Raw genomic sequence first — 17,359 nt, 5'->3', positions numbered from 1 at the left:
TCCATAGCCTAAGTAGGTAGTGAGTTCTGGAAGCATACCTGAATGATAGAAGTGATGGGGGTTTCATTCCGCTTAAATAAAAACTATGTTATGTGAAACAAATATAAAATGGTTGTCCACTGCTTAGTTTAACTAAAGCACTATAGGAATGACTCAGTTTTTCAATATATGCTGAAATGTTAGCAGGAAGTTGAAATGAGCACCAAACCTGAGTTTTGCAGCATGGGTTCAAGTTCTAAGGCTTGGTGTTCTTGCTACAAGCCATGTAGATGCAAACCCTCACAGCTGCTGTTTGAGTGCATGTAGAAGGAGTACAGACATCTCTCAGTTACTGCTGTATGACATATCCCAGTGCCAAATTAACTTGAGCCCACTTTTCCTCAACACTCCTGGCTACTGCAGAATGCCCATGGGGAGGGGCAGAGCATATGCTGCTGACACCATGTCCTCTCCTAACCACATTTGCTTAAAACTGTGCTGCTCCCTACAGAAAAAAATGTTTTGTTTTTTTTTTTTTCAAAAACAGAAGTACTACATTTATTCTAATTTGCATTTGCTTGTAGTAACTGTTACTCTGGGAAAACAACAGTTGTTGTAAAAAGATGTGAACCATTTAGAACGACATTGGCATCTAAACTTTCCGAAGTAACATAACCTGGCAATAGATGTTCTAGCTTAGTGATGCATGGAATACTACTTCCAGCTATATAGTGCAGGTCACTGGAAAGAAAATTACCTTGGCCTAATGAAATTTAGGAAGGACCAGCAATGAGCAAAAGCAAATCTTCTGACACCAGAAATAGTGCCAAAGCTGGCAGAGTATATTGGAAATATATATTTATTTTTCCTTTTATTTACGGAAAATAATTCTCAAGTAGCAAACCTCTCAGACATGTTGTAATCTTGGCTCATTATTAACAGACAGTCATTACTGCCCGTGTCTTTTACATCACTTATATCAATTTCATTGGTCCGACAATGACCAGTGAAGTCCACACTGGCTTTAATTAATTCATTCATTAAAAAAAATCACTTTCTAACTCACCTTTAAAGTGAATAACCATCTTGCCAAAACTTTAGTACCATGGAAAAAGCTCTGATATTCATATGGTAATGAACGGCTCAGACTCTAGCAAGTGCTACCCAAGCTGTGTAACTTGGTGTTTAGCTGAGTATAACAGTTGTTTTAGTCCATCCGAAGTGATAAGAGCAGATATGATTGAAAGGCATGGTAGTATAAGCTTGTCACTGAAATGTGGTCTTCTGGAAACTCCTCTTCTGGCAGAACTATGACTTGGCTAGCAGAGTTGATGCTCACATGCTTCTGTTACCACAAGCTGTGAGAATTAATAACATTAGAGGATATTATAGAAATGTGAATGTACTTCCTGATGGTCTATAGTAATTCTGTACATCTCTTATGTCTGTGTTCTTATAGCCACTTGGGCACTGAAGTAGCTGAAATGAGAAAGAGGCAGCAGTCACAAAATGAAGGAACATCAGCTGTGTCTCAAGCACCTGGAAACCAAAGGCCCAACAACACATGTTGCTTTTGTTGGTGCTGTTGCTGCAGCTGTTCATGGTATGTCCTGTAGTATATTTGGTTCCATATCCACAACAGGTAAACAATGACGATGGCAAGTGCCAAGTACTGGGAGCATGCAAACTTCTGGGAGAGGAATGCTGCCAAGAGGCACAACTCAGCATTTTGCACACACTCAAACCTCCCCCCCCTTACATTAAATCATTGCCTAACAAATTAGGCATCTTGTGGAGGGGGGAATCTTGTGAGGGGGAAGAGGAGAGAATAGTAAATTCAATCGTTCTAAATGATAAAAAATCCATTATAAAACTAATATATGTGAAATTTCATACTGAATATTTTATATTTTGCATTCAAAATATGTGAGGTTTTTTTTTTTATCTTTATTTTCTGCTATTCCTTTTTATACTGTAGTTCTCTGCATTCAGGAGGGAAAAAGGGAGGCTTATATTATCGGTTAGTTGTTAAATAATTTATAATTTGGAAATTTGGAATCACAAGCTTTAAATTCTACTTCTACCAGTGACTGGTGTGTCAAAATTTTAGTGAAAAAAAAGGCTCGGGAATTATGTTTGTCTATTGCTGAACAAAGAATTGGCTTGGAAAGTCAAATAATTAAACACAATTTCAGAAATAGCCTTAAATTCTCAGTATCTTGAGAGACATCAGTTCTTTACTTCTTACTGTTGTGAACATTTAATGTTAACAGATAAATTAATTGACTTGCACTGCTGCTCAGGGCCTGTGCATCCTGTTACCTACGCACTTCAATCTCTTTGGAGTAATGATTCTCTGTGTATCTGTATTATTTTCACTTGAATCAGCCCTCTTCCTCTAATCTAAAATCAGAGCCTACTTGCCCCCAGTACATTTAAAAATACATACAAGTAAATGTTTGGAGCAAAGATGAGTGAATGCTCATGCTTTTATCAAGATATTTTGTAATGTCTTCATTCTATGCAGCAAAAAGATAGAAGTGCTTTAACGGAAAGAAAAGGAAGGATGTTTTGCTACTGTTGTTTTCTGCTTTGTGTTAAGTTTAGCTGTACTGTTACAGACCAAAAGTCCATTGAGCTCAGAATCTTACCTCAAGAAGTGACCCAAGGAGGCTTGAAGGAAAGGGTTAAAGACGTGAACATCCACCTCCTTGTCCTTATCCCAGCAAAGCTCACAACTTCTGGGAATCAACAACTTAACAACTTCCTGACCCAGAAGTTTTATAGCCCTTGATGAATTATCCTTCATTAATTTTTCTATGTTCTAAAGTGACTTCCTGAACTTGCCTAAAATTTTGGCATTTGAGGTTTTTCTTACCAATTTATTCTACATTTGACCTGTGCTCTGCATCATCTATTAATCCCTTTTATTTTTTTTTTTAAATGTACTATAATTTCATTTGATTCTTCTTTGCTCCTATGATTCTGAGGAACAGGGAATAATTTTATTCAGAATGATCATTTTTTAAAATGTTCTGTTGTATCCCCTTTCATCTATCTTTTCTTCCATAATCTTATCTATAATCTGAGGTACAGAAATTGACCCAGATCTTTATACATATCTATTTGCTGTCTATCCACCTACCTTGTGTCTTTCTATGTACATTTCCTATTCTACTGTCTCCCATTTGACGTGTGACCAGAATTTTTGCAGTAGTGTAGATATGAGTACAAAAAGTGCTTTTGCTGTAACACAGCAATTTTTTGTTTGCTCTTGTTTTTTTATTATTCCTAATGTCTTGTTTTTTTTTTTTTTTAACCATCCCTAAAATTAAACTTTCATAGAATTATCCATCATGTCTACAATATCCCTTTATTGAATAGAAATAGAATTCAACCTTGTGCATGTATAGTTAGGATTGGATTTTGCCTTACATACTGGAACATGAATGATCATAAAAGTATGTCTAATTTCTAAAATTTATTAACATTTGGTTATATTTTTTAAGCATGCTAAAGCTCAAGAACCCTTATTTGACAAATACACTGTTTTGAAGCTTTCATGAATTCTGTTACCTTTGAACTGCCTCCACTACTTGGAATGCGATACCATTAAATATTTGAATGGATTATGCATACTAACCCTAAGAGTGTTTATTGCTTTAAAATATAGGATGTCCTTTCAGCTGCTTTGGTAACTGTTTCTGCTGTTAATATCCTATCTTTCTTGGTTTTAGTGCTATTTTGTTGTTTGGTTGGTTGGTTTGGTTTTGATAACGTACATTAGTTTGAAAATGCAGAAATCCTGTCAATTAAACTAATTTTCTAGATTAAGTCAAAACAATTAGTCAAATTGGATAATGACATTGCTTTTATTTTCTAAAATCAAAAAGATAAAATAGATAATATAATAAGTCTTTCCCAGTTCTGTCTACTATGATTCTATAGAGGAAACCCCAAACGAGGGGAGATAGGACAAAACTTTGAAAAAGGCAATATGAAATGTTTCAGAATCAGAGTTAAAGCAAATTGGTTCTAGTTCTAAATTTGTCTGGAAAATTTGAACAATCCAGGTGGCAGACAGATTGCTGTTCTTTCTCCATCAACTTGTCTTAATAAAATAGAAAAAAAATACAAAACAAATTTTGCTAGTCATTCATTATACATGTGATTCTTGGTAGGTAATTCTCCAGAGTCACGATATAAGATTTAATCAATCATTCTAACAGCTTCTCTGAACCTATTGTAATTACTTGCTTTCTGTAGTTTCACAAGTATTTTGAGTAACCTGAATTTCTCTGGAGATACCAATCTGGAAGTGTAGCTGGGTTCATTAATGGTGATGATAATGCCCTTGCTGTCAATATCAAGATAAGAAGGCTTTTCTTCTGTTTTTCCTTCAGCTTCTTTGACTGTGAACAACTCTTATATCAATATACTTTGGTGCTTCAACTTCCTAACTATTCACAGAAATGTGGGGAGAAGGGAGGCAGTTCATAGCAAGAACTTATATCTATTTGAAAAGTTAGTCCAACAGTTTGTATCTCCATACAAATCACTGCAATGCTAAAAGTGTCTTCTGTACATGTGATGTTTGTTTCCTTTTTTTTCCTACCCTGTGTTAAAATCAGAATAGACATTAAGTCTTTTGTTTGCATAACAGTAGAGGCAAATATTGGCACCTTTGTTTGAGGAAATAATACCTTGCCTAATAGAGACTTAACAACAACAGTTTGGATCGAGAAATTTTCAGCACATCTTTTTATAAACAGTTTCCTCTCATAATTCCTTCTTAAAGGTAACAAGCAATTGGAGCACATTTCCATTATTGTTAGTTAACCCCACAGTCAAGTGCTCAGCCACTCCCTCCTTCCCTCCAAGTGGGTTGGGAAGAGAATTGGAAAGGTGAAAGTGATAAAATTTGTGGGTTGAAATCATTGCAGTTTAATAAGTAAAGCAAAGCTGCTTACACAAGCGTAGTAAAACAAGGAATTCACTCCTTCCCACAGGCAGGCAGATGCTCAGTCAATTCCAGAAAAGCAGGGCTCATCATGCATGACACCAGAAAGATGAACATCTCCCTTCTTCCTTCTTTCCCCCAGTTTTATTGTCGTATGACATCATATGTAATAGGATACCACTTTGGTCATTTGGGGTCAGCTGTCATGGCTGGGTCTCCTTCCAACTTCTTGTGCACCCACAGCTTACTTGCTGGTGTGACAGTTTAAGAAACGGAGAAGACCTTGACCGTGCTAGTGTAAGCACTGTTCAACAGCAACTAAAATTTTGGTGTGTTTTCAATACTGTTCGGTCCACAAATCCAGAACACAGCAACATACCAGCTAGTATGACGATAACCAGCTCCATCTTAGACTTAGTAAATCCATTGTCACAGATAATTGTCAGGAAAGTAAATTGCTCCATTTACAGAGCAGGTCTGATCATTAAGGTTTGCTCACATTGGCCAGATGGAGATAAACAGACTCCTTAAGATGGCATTTAATTGTTATAGGCATGGTCAGGATGTTGCTCAACTAGATTAAGCTTTGAACTGGTACCTTAGCATCAGTAGCTAAGGAACTAGTCCTTAATGGAGATAGTACAGTGTTTCTAAAGTCATCAACAAGAAAAGCTTATCCAATCAATTCAGAGGCAAATATTTCCCTCTGGAGGTCTCCTGTAACACATTTCTCTCTCTGTTGATCAGATGTAGACCTTAGTGTTTACTTCAGAAATGTTGCCCCGTTAAAACGTCAAGAATTTTAGTTGTGTCTTAAGCCCTACAAAACACCATTCCCATAAAAAAGAAAAGACTTCCTCACTAGGCATAATTGACCTAGGTAGCTTAAGAGTGGCAAAATTTGCCATAGCTCTCCTAGAAGGACTGTTTATAATTTCCTCAATTGCACTGCCTACAGAGAGCTGAACTATTAGTATTTAGTGCTGTGGATTTAGTATTTAGTGCTATGGATTGCTTTGAGCTCAGCCCAGTGAGTGAAGGGTGGAAGCCCATTATTTCACCCCCTTTAGTGATTTGCCAGTTCAGCTTCCTGAGCAGACATCAATCCAGTCATTTTCTTGAAAACACTTGCAAATCACATTCTTCTCAGAAACTCAAGACACTAAAGTGGGAACATTGGGTATTTTATTTTGCTTCTGCTTTTGTTTCTCACCTAGACAAGGAGTTACAGGAGTCCTCTTCATTTCACAAGGTGCTCAGTGAATTTCAAAGCTCTGAAACACTCTCATGCCTGGTAATCTCTCTCTTCTTTCACCACACACAGGAAGGTTCAGGAGATGTCCAGGATTTGCCCTGCAAGAGACTTTTTCAATGCAGGAGCCTGGGAACATCAAAAAGCTTCCTTGGAATAAGTGAAGCTTATCACATAACTATACCTGGTTCTGTAGCTTGTTTCATAGGTCTGAGCTGAAAGGTCTTTTCCTTAAAATGCGCCATTAAAGCAGTTGCTAAAGGCTCTTGCAGAAGAGGTGCTCATACGCCTAATAGTCTCTGAGCTGTGCCCGTACAAAAGTTATGGCTGCCATTTGATTTCTTGTGACCCTTTTGTAACTGGTTTCCCACACACAAGAGATCTCAAAGAAGATAGAGTATTTGCCAGCTTGGCAGAAAACAGGAGTTACTGTTGGCAAGAAACCTTCCCCTTCTAGCTCTTAAAACTTGCCCATAACTTCTGTGAGTTAGATCTGAAACTTCTTCCTGAAGACTTTGCTACAGAAACATTTTTCTTTATTAAAGGGAACATTTTCCTTGCATGGATTTAGTAGTTGACTTAGGACTACAAAAAGATATTTGTCACTTGTGCCATGAATGCAAGATGGCAGATACAGTTTTAAGGAGTTATTTTAAATTAAATTAATATTTTTTTTTCTCTATGGGGTTCAATGTTTTCATCCTTTCAACCAATAAGATAACATGAATGGTACTTTAAGTAAAATAAAATAAATGAATAAAATCTGTCCTTCACACTTCTAGTACTTTGAGATGAATAATAGATTTCCAGCATGTTCAGCATTTAGTTTGCCATTGAAAAATTAAGTCTAAGCTTTGCATGACTCTATACAAGGTAATCCTTGGGGTTATAGTTGTTGCTGCTTTATTTTATTTAACTATGGTAGAAAGTCTGGAGGGGAAGGAAATAAAAGCAAACAACAGCAGCAACAAAAACTCCCAGCAATTTAATGCATTAAATTATACCCACATGTTCTGAAATATGTGGAAAACAAAATCCATATTCTGCTTCTGTCTGCAGCAGTTTTATGCTAGGAGCAAACTGGGGGGGGGGTGAAGGGGAGGGACGGGCTGGTACAAAAAGGGACACCCAGGCTACAGGGTTTTGTTTAAGCTTTTAGCAGAGAAAAAAAAAAATATCTTTATATTTGAAGCAAAAAGCACTCATTTTGAAGAATATTTTTTGCTGCTTTTTTTTTTTTTTTTTTTTTTTTTAATATATCTAATTTTTAAATTCTTCTTTTCCTCCCTGAATGCATAGGCTAACATATCTCAAACAGATGTACTCTACTCTCTGCATTCTATTTTCTTTTTTTCAAAACATCAGACCTGAGAAAAGCAAATGTGTAAAGGTGCACTGGGAATTAGTGTACACTGCAGAACATGAGAGTGAAAACACTGCACTCTATTTTACTGAAATACGTGTCATCTTTTAAAGTATTTAACAGAAAAAGGTGTTTCATTCTAAGTATTTTTGTTCTTTCAAATATTCCAGGACTTCCTTCAGTTTTTATAATTTGTGGTTACAGAGGTAAAAAATGAAAACATTCCCCTTCTCTCATGGAGTATAATTTATCTTGAGGGATAGTGGGCTTAACTTGCTTGGGAACTTGCGCTTTATGCCTCTATGAACAGCCTAGCTTGCTTTGCCCAAGGTTATCACATTGCAGTGGGCAGCACTGGTGCTTCCTGAGGATAAAAGCACTAGGTTTCCTGACAGGTAGAATTTAACGCTGGAAAAAATCCATTACATAACCTGTCACACACAGTATAAAGCAATATTTTAGAAAATTGGTTTTAAATCACCTTGTCTTTAAGTCCACTGATCCTGAGTGGCAAGGCCATGAGAGAAAGCTGCCTTGCAGACATTTCTTTTGTCACAGGAATGCACCACGGGGTGAGCTTGGGGCAAAGACTTAAATGCATAGTGCTCGGAAGTTAGCCTCTCAATGATCCCTCAGCTACTTAAAATAAGAAATCTAAATTCTCAGCATTTGGAAAAACAAGCAGAAGACACTAAAAATAAATAGCTTGTCAAGTGTTCTTTTCATACTTTTTGTAGACTATGTTAGTAAATAAAGCATTTCTTTTCTCTTTAAAGCAAAAGAAAGGGATAATCTCTAGAGCTAAAAAATCAGGGAGGAGAATCCTGTATTCCTAAAGAGTATGATATGTAATAGGCTCTCTCTTCTTTATAATTGAGACAGGGCCCTTCCTGCAACTCTGTGAAGCGGATGCGAAATGATACTGTTTGAAAGAGGGGAGCGTTTTTCTTCTACATGAATATTGCCACAAAGTGCAGACATATGACAGAGGGGGTCTCAGGTATGCTAATGGCAGCAAACTTCTCCAATACATTTTTTTCCTGCATCCACTTCTAGAGAGTAAGATTCCTCTGCAAGAAATCAACAGACTACCAGCAAACAAAAAAGACAGCAGAAATAAAATTTACAAAGTAGAATTGAATGTAAAATCATATAAAGGAGGTTAAAATTCAGCAGTAAAATCTCATGAGAACCTGCCTCTGTCACTTTGGAGCCCTGTTCTGAAATGCCCAAGTTTGTCCTATCTCCCCTATTCAAAAAGTAGTCTAGAAATCACAATTTTCAATACCACCCATTGTCTTTTGTCTTTCTGCATGTTCTTCTCAGCCCCCTGACATCTACCACCAAAGACCACTGCAGAATGCCTTGTGCAGCTCTGGACCAGTCAGTGGCTCACAGCCAAAGCAAGTCCCATAGTCACTTGCTACAGTGGTGCAGATCATTGCCGTGATGAGACACGTAATGTAAATCTGAGTCAAGAACTTCTATAGGATAAAGCATTAAGCTACACACTGAATGTATTTTGGCAAATGTTTGCAAAGGGATAGTCACTAAGATGCTGCTGGTCTACCATAAAATCGTAGTGGAAGCACAAAGATACATAAGGCATCGGACAGAAGTCCAGCACATAAAAATTATTCTAAATTAGTTTTCAGTCAAGAACCCTGGTTTGAAAAAACCTTTACCATCATAACTGAGTCTAACTCCATGTGATAAGAGTTTCTATTTTCAAAGGTATTATGTTCCTCACCACTACAAAATAGAAGTCTAATCTGAGGAACAGAACTGTAGCTTAACATGGCTCTCAAGCCAGTGATAGAATTCTCATTAACATCAAAACCAGTACTGGGCTCTCTTGGACAAGCACCCCAGTGTCAGGATTAGATTATTAATATTTTAAACTGTGAAATTCATTTCATATTGAGAAATAGACAGAGGCTCAAGTATTTAGTAACATTTTACCCGTCTATGCTAACACAAGCAGGTTAGAGAAGGGGTAGAACATAATCATAATATATTAGTAACTTTTTAATAAATGTTTCTGCAACTTCACAAACCAAATGCATATATTTTCATGTATAATATTGCTAAGATTATTCAAAAAGTAAAGTCTAACTTCAAATAAATAGTCCTATTTCAAGCAAATAATTCTGCAAAGAAAATTGGAATGCAAGAAAAAAAAATCAGAACCACAATCTTCCTAACTGAAGAATAAATACATGCTCAGAAGGGATTTGGGATTACACAAGGCTCATTCTAATTCAGCCATACATAAGATGCTGACAGTAGCTCCTTAGAAGGAGAAGGCAGACTAAATCTAGTTAACTTTAGAAAATGATCTTGATTTTGTCCTGGCACAGCGTCCAGGGTGTATTCAGGGACACCTGCTATGAGGATAACAGGGGAAGAGGAGGCAGTGGCTGAATCACCATCAGTGGGGCAACTTGATGAGTCCTTTGAGGCTCTTTCAGAGATGGATAGCTTCAGAGCATCAGCATCTTGGCTCTCCCTTGCCACTCATACCCATTTCCCACCTGCCTGAGCCCAAATGCTGTTCACCCTGATGATGTCTGCAGATTGTGAGCCGAAGGAAGATTCATAGTCAGGACAGGTTTTCTGTCACTAGTACATAGCTTGACTGTTGCTGTGGGAAAAAAAATAAAAAATGAAAAATGAAAAAAAAAAAAAAAGACAATAAAAACGAGTGCTGAGGATGCTTGAGTCCAGTTTGTGCTACAGTTTGAATGATTTTCAGCTGTTAGGAGCTTGGAGCTTTTGACATCTCCCCAGATGGGAATCAGTCTTCTTTCATTCTCGCTCTTGTTTTTCCCTTTCTTGAAAACTGGACAATAATGTATTTACACAAGAAGACAATAACTTAGGAGTCTATGGAAAACAGAAATGAATATGTGAATCAAAATGGGTCTGACATTAAAATCTGAGCTCAACTGAGGCATGTTCATAGACGGTGTCTTTTTAAAGGATCAAAAATGACCTTGCAAATTCTCAGAACTTCTTTCATCATGCACTGTAAGAAGGACTTGAATATTTAAATGCAGAACAACAACAACAAAATCTTATCCAAATTAAAAACATCGACTGCATCTGTATTAGCAAACTAAAGGGGGCCAGCATCTAGTAGGAGCCCAGGCAATCATATGATACTGTTAAACTATTAAAAGTTGTTAACTCCTTGGTAAAGTTTTGGCACAGTTTCAGCCACCTGTCACAGGTGCAGAAACCAACCCTGTTTTGGATATAGGCTTTGTGGACTAGAGATATGGGGGTGCCAGTCAGCTTCAGGGCCAGAGAACTTTCCCAGCCCCAGGAAGAATAAATGCAGCCTGCAGTTTCTAGCTGAAAGAGGGAAAAAATAGGCTACTTAAATCTGTTAGTAGCAAAACTTCCATCTTATGAAGGCTTATTTTTTAACCATGTATCATTCCAAATCGGTTTAAAATGTCAGTTAAAACAGGAATAAATGCCTAGTGCTTTTAAGGGAAAAAATGAGAGAATGTATTATGGAAATAAAGCTGCCCCCCTAGCAGATAGCACTTATGTGATGGAGATCCTCTCAGTAGAAAGTGGGTCAGATATTCATTATGGGAGGCAGAAAGGCAAAGAAGATGAGAATCTTCTCTAGTCACTCATAACTCCATACCATGGATATTTGTCTAGATGGCAACTCCAACTTTGCTGAAGGAGCTGATTTAGGGCCTGATGCCAGCAAGTGCTGAGCATGTGTTTTGGAGTCTTCATAGATATCTTCAGTTCCTTTTGATATCCATGTTGAAAGTGCTTTTCAGCTCATGGCCTTGTCTAACAACATCTGAAAACCATCTGTTAATGTCCATGCTAGGATGTTAAATGGAAGATCTCTATCTTACTTGGCCCAAGTTAATTTCATCAGATAAAGTGTTCATAAACATCATGGTAGGAATTACACTTTCCAAACATGTATAGCCCTCTTTAAACAAGGAACTTCACAACACCTTGTAAAAGGTGTGAATTTAGTATGAATGCTCCCATGTATCTTCTCCCATTTGAAAATGAACACTAAATCTTCAATTCTTGATTGTTGCTTCTGTTCTCATTTCTTTAAGAACAATCAAAACTGCTATGGAAATCAAGACTCCATAGTTCTATTTATCTCAATAAACAGAGACCATTAGGCTTGCTTGCTACAGGATTGGAGGGCTTTTATTCGTCTAGTTACACTTTCAAATAATATATGTAATTTCTATTTCTTTGAACGCTAGGCAACTGTCACTTTTAATTTTCATAAATATATGAAGGAATTGTTTGCAAAATAGCTGTAGCCAAGAGTACAGATAATGTAGATTCACTAGTAATTAGATATATCCATTGTACAAGAGGGAATGTGAATGGTAATCTTATTCAGAAGGAAGGAAAGAAACTGACAGCCAGACTAGTGATCTGTTGGGTGGCCTGACAAGAAAAATACAGGCTGATGTTGAATTCAGCCTAAAGCTGAAACTAGCCTTACAGTAACAAAATAAACCAGAGTAATTCCATTAAGAGTCAATGGCAAGAGAACTTATTCATATTACAGCAATGTATTTCTTACCTATACAGAAAATATATTCTGTAAGTGAGACCAAAAAAAAAAAAATTAACCTAGATGAGACTCAAAGTTTCCAAAAGATGTAATACCTTCTGGTGTGGCTATCATTATGAAAAAGTAATATAGCCTCCTTGCAGTGGAATCTAACTGATTTTTCTTGCAGATTTGCAGAAGAACAAAATACTTCTGAGAAAAAAAAAAAAAAAAAAAAAAAAAAAGCAAGTTTAGGAAAGTCAGACTGCTTTAAGTCACCAGTTCTTTCCTCTCTTGACAGTAACAGTGAAAGTCTAAGTTTGAGGGAGATACTGTCCTCTATTTCCGGAGTTCAAGTACAGTGCACACTGGTAGTTTCCATCTGCCTTTGGATGCCTGCTGAGCTGCAATTTCTGTAGCCAGGTAGATTAAATCAGTCATACAAGAAGAGAGGAGAAAAGCAAGTTCAGCAAGCCTTGGCTTTCTGAAAGGCTGTCCATTAAAAGGACAAGTCTACTTTCACATGCCCTTTAGCCTGCATTTACTCTCACTGGCCTTGAGAACATTTCCCTCTTCCATCCAGAAAAAATAAGACATTCCAAAATGTAAATATTGTTACATTTTTTTATATAGCCCCTAAGTATATTTTCAGTTGCAGTCTTTCTGTAAATGCAATTCTAATAAATGTGATATTTTTGGCACTGCTGGTCATGCTTGGAGTGCAGTGCTCAGTTCTTGGCTTCCCAGTGCAAGAGACACATAGAGCTGCTGGAGAGAGTCCAGTCAAGGACCACTGAAATGATCACAGGACTGGAGCATCTTTTCTCCAAGGGAAAGCTGAGAGAGTAGGAGCTGTGCACAAAGACCTAAAGGGGGGGTACAAAAAAAGATGGAGAAGGATCTTTTCAGTAGTGCCTGTGCCAGCAGAAGAGGCAATGCGAACAAACTGGAATACAGGAAGTTCCAGCCAAACACAATGAAACACTTCCTTACTGTGCAGATGATGGAGCGCTGGGACATGCTTCCCAGAGAGGCTGTGGGGTCTCCTCCTTGGAGATCTCCAAACCCCGCCTGGACATGTCCCTGAACACCCTGCTCTGGGTGTCCCTTCTTGAGCAGGGGTTGGACAAAATGGACCCTCAGGTCCCAGCCAGCCTCAGCCAGTCTGTGATATTTTGATTTTGTCTTGAGTGGGCAAAAACTAATCCCAGATTTTGAATGTTTGCAAAACATTTGTTGTTGTGTATATATATATATATGTGGGTATCTCAGGAGAATGTCTCCTCTGCTAAGGTTCATTTCTCCACTGCTAAGCTGCTTCTTCACATTTTCTAAAAGAAGAAAGTCAGTTGAAGAATTGCATCAGTGATCAAATTGCAAATATCTGTCTGTGATGAAAGATACATCAAAACTTGAATTATTGATTCTGCAAGGCCTTGCTTTCAAATTCTTCTATGGGTTCAAAAGGAAAATGCAGAATTTGGACAGCTTGTCTGCCAAATTTACAGAGTTCAACTTTTATGGAAAATACAGCAGGATGATATAGCTCATGGCATTGAAAAGAGTCTGTTAGTCCAACTGTCCCTTAAGAAGAAATTACCATATTATAGATCTGTTCCATTTAAAATTGTTAAATATATTAGAAAGAGAATAGAGTAGAACACTGCAGATTTGCTAAAACCTTCTTTATGCTTTACTGAGCCCCTATGACTTACTTTAGCCTAGCATTCATATTTCAGTATGGATAATTTACTTTCACAGAGGCATGTGGGATGCAATTTAATAACCTTATATAATGATCTTACATAAACTCTAAAATCTTGTCCAAGACTTCTCATTAACAAAGAGATTATTATACTCTTAAGCACTAGATCACTTGGGTTTAATTCTGCATTTACTTGGGCTGCGGAGTAGTACAACACAAATAAGAATATCCGAACAGAGCTAAATGCCTTAACTGATCAGAGTCTAATAGACTGAGATGATCCAGATAGCTTAAACCTTAATTTTCTCTGATCTCATTTTTCTGTTATGGTTTGTAGTCACATCTGTAATGACTTTGACCAATTACCCTGAATCCAGCACAATATTAAGGAGGCACTGCTGTTGAAAAGGAGTTAGCTATTCAGCCTGCTCTCCCCCACATTCAAAGCATGCCAGAAACATACAATATCAGATAAACTAAGAAGTTTCTTATTTATAAGGAGGGTTAATTTTATCATAATCCTATGAACAAAATAATTTGCAGACCTTAGTTCAGATTTTCACAATGAAGAAAGGTAAGACCCCCCGACTGACCTTACAACAACCTGCCTTAATCTGTCATGTTTTTAAGTGTCTTTTTAACTCTCACATTTCTCATAGGACTAGAAGCTAGCTCTTCACACAGAAAAGTCCAAAATGCAAATGCAGCAGTATAGAACAAGTAGCGAAGAATTGTCAGCAATTCCTTATCACATCTTGATTACTGCTGCAGTGTAGGTGTTAGAAACACTGCAACAAACAGAACAACATACTAGAGTGTGTAGGCACAGGATTTTTTGACCACATCTATTTACTCCTGTCTCCACATCTCACAGCTATACATACCATCAGTGTAACTCATCTAGTTCAGGTAAGCAACAGTAATAAAAAGGAAAAAGAAATCAGAAAAAGATCAGGTTTTGTTGTGTATTAATGCTTTTGATTTTAATGCTTTAAAATATTGCTCTTCAAGCTTCTCTCCACATTGCTTAGCATAAACATGATTCTGAATGAAAGGTGAAAATGTATTTGCAGGAGAAATAATAAACTAACAAACCTGAAGTATCTTGAAATTAAGAGTTGTACCTTCTGGATTTTCTGGTTAATTGTTTTCTTATTAGAAAATCTCTTATAATCAGAAATCTTACTGGGGAGAACATCTGCTATGACAGAACGTAACTTTTTGAGAGTTTTTTAAAGTTAAGCTCTTCAATAAAGCTAAGCACAATATTTCATTTAAATATATCTTGGATCTCATTACCTGGAAATAAATACAAACAATTAGTTAAAATAACAGTTAATAACAATGAATGAAACCAAAACTATAGGTTGTTTTACTGCATAATCCGAGCATTGATTTTAAGAGCATCAAACAAATTACAGAATTTCATGAGTCTGAAATTTTTTCAGAAACACTGTTTTGTGGGAAATGTGGGGTTTAAAATTGAATTCAGAACTCTAAGCATCTTTGACTGTCAAATTTGTACCTAACACAAACTTGGTTGCAGTCAGCTGCTTTTTCTACCACACCACAGCAGAAGGGTCTGTGAAATAACTTCTGTACTCATTAGTAAAAATCAGAGCAGGAAATTTCCCCATTGAGCTCCCCATTGGCCCACAGGATTTACAGTATGCAGAAAGATTCATATGGGAGCCAGAAGACTGCCTGCAATTACTATTACGGGATCTTGAGCAGACACTCAGCTTTTCTTTTCAGTTGAAAGGACATTTACGGCATATGTAAGTGCTCAGCTGTCTGTTACATATTGTTTCTCAGCTCTGTGCTCTTCAAAAAAAGAGATGGAAAAAGGGGAAAATTCTGAAGTACACCACATTACAATGCAGAAAACTGAATTGAAAAGAAATAATACCACCAAGGAAAACTGGAAAGGGAGAAATTGAATGTGTCCCAGCCATTGGAAGAAACAAAGTGTCTGTTTTTATCATCTGTCTCATTTTTATTTTACCTTTTGTGATCTATGAGAAAAAAAAATCAAAAGCCAGTTATCATCTAGTTATCATTGTGGCTTTTATGGTCGCAGGTCAGAGTGATGCGATCGCAGAATAAGCTGACCACATGAGCTGGAAGGTTTATGACTACACATTCTTTCCGCCTGCTGAAGCTTTAAAATATTGGAGGATTTTTAGCTGCAACATAAAATCTCCAGGATGCTAAACTTGCAAATACTTGCTTTATTTAATAACAGAAGAAGCCAAAACAGAATGTTTCCTTTTTTTTTTTTTCTTACATGAGGTAAACCTTGCAGACATTTTTTTAATACATATTTTAGTTGAGTCTAAGGTGGACTCTACGTTTGTTTTCATTTCTTTGTTTTTCTTGTAGAAACAATTTGGATTATAAATGTCTCTTATACCATTTTTTCACCTAAGGCAAATGTTACTCTGGCACTTACAAAACTTAGCACCACAGGTATTTGGACCTTTTGAAATGACTTTCTAGTTTCAGTGGACACTGCCAAGTAGGCTGATTATAGCCTTATAGCCTTATGGTAATTATTGGCTTACTCTCCATCATTTAGTTTTAAACATGAGACAGTAGCTATTTTTACACTAGGATTCTAACATGTTTTCAACAAAATTTTACATCCTGTATTTCTTCACTGAATTCAGTGTAGATCTGTTAGTCTTATTAAAGAACTAGATGGACAAAAACTGTGAGACAAATGCAGTATTTTATTTTATTTTTTAATCTGTTTCACCTTTGCAACAAAGATGTTGATGTTCTGTTGAATCAGATAAGATCAGATTCTCATCATCTTAAGTAAGTGATTCCCAAGGCTCTTGACTGCTATTTCCAAAGATACTCACAGACAACCAATGAAAATGTATTGAAATACCAACTTTGCAGTTTTTACTAATTCACATCTTTCAGTGAGCTAAATATTGATAACTTACACTGACATTGTCACCAGGATCTCTGCTCTAGACCACCACACAAACCTCTGCTCCAGACTTTAACGCTACTAATTTGGTGAAGGTTGCTCTGCACTTATAAGATTTGCATATATTAATATTACAACAATCTAAATGATTTAGTCTGTCTTTCTATTCTTATTGATGAAGTTGGATATTAGGAAAAAATTCTTCTCAGAAAAAGTGGTGAAGTATTGGAACAGGCTGCACAGGGAATTGGTGAAGTTACTGTCCATGGAGATGTTCATTAGAACAGGTAAATGTCACAATGAGTGAGATAATCTAGGGTGGTAACAGGCATGGGTTGATGGTTGGACTATATGATCTTAGTGGTCTTTCCAATCTTAATGATTCTACTATTCTGTGTTATTAATTCTCAAAAGTCTCTCATAAGAATCTGCAATATGTGGTTTTGAAGGCTGATGCATCCCCTTTCTCTCTATTATAGCCAGTAGCACACAGGATATAATGTAACCTGAGCCTATGAAAATATCTACTGCAAGACTCCACTTCTTCATAAAAAACAATATTCTAATTGAAGTTTTTTTTCTTACTCATTTATTGTAACAA

At 36.8% G+C, this 17,359-nt stretch overlaps 1 protein-coding gene across 4 annotated transcripts in view; it reads left to right on the top strand.

Annotated features, from left to right (window-relative positions):
- RGS17 (regulator of G protein signaling 17) overlaps nt 1–17,359 on the top strand; it is a 69,877-nt gene that overhangs the window by 39,507 nt on the left and 13,011 nt on the right. For 3 of the 4 annotated variants that reach the window (XM_090135618.1, XM_090135617.1, XM_031611834.2), the window contains exon 2: nt 1,439–1,582. The exons of the other annotated variant lie outside the window; for it this stretch is intronic. In XM_090135618.1, coding sequence (XP_089991744.1) covers nt 1,464–1,582 — 119 coding nt within the window. In that variant the 5' untranslated portion in view covers nt 1,439–1,463. The remainder of the gene's footprint in view (nt 1–1,438; nt 1,583–17,359) is intronic. 4 annotated transcript variants of the gene reach the window in all.

The sequence above is a fragment of the Phasianus colchicus genome, chromosome 2 (assembly GCF_987193195.1).
Source record: "Phasianus colchicus chromosome 2, bPhaCol1.hap1.1, whole genome shotgun sequence".
NCBI lineage: Eukaryota > Metazoa > Chordata > Aves > Galliformes > Phasianidae > Phasianus > Phasianus colchicus.
The sequence above is the reverse complement of the archived record's forward strand: the minus strand, read 5'-3'. Positions and strand labels throughout refer to the sequence as shown.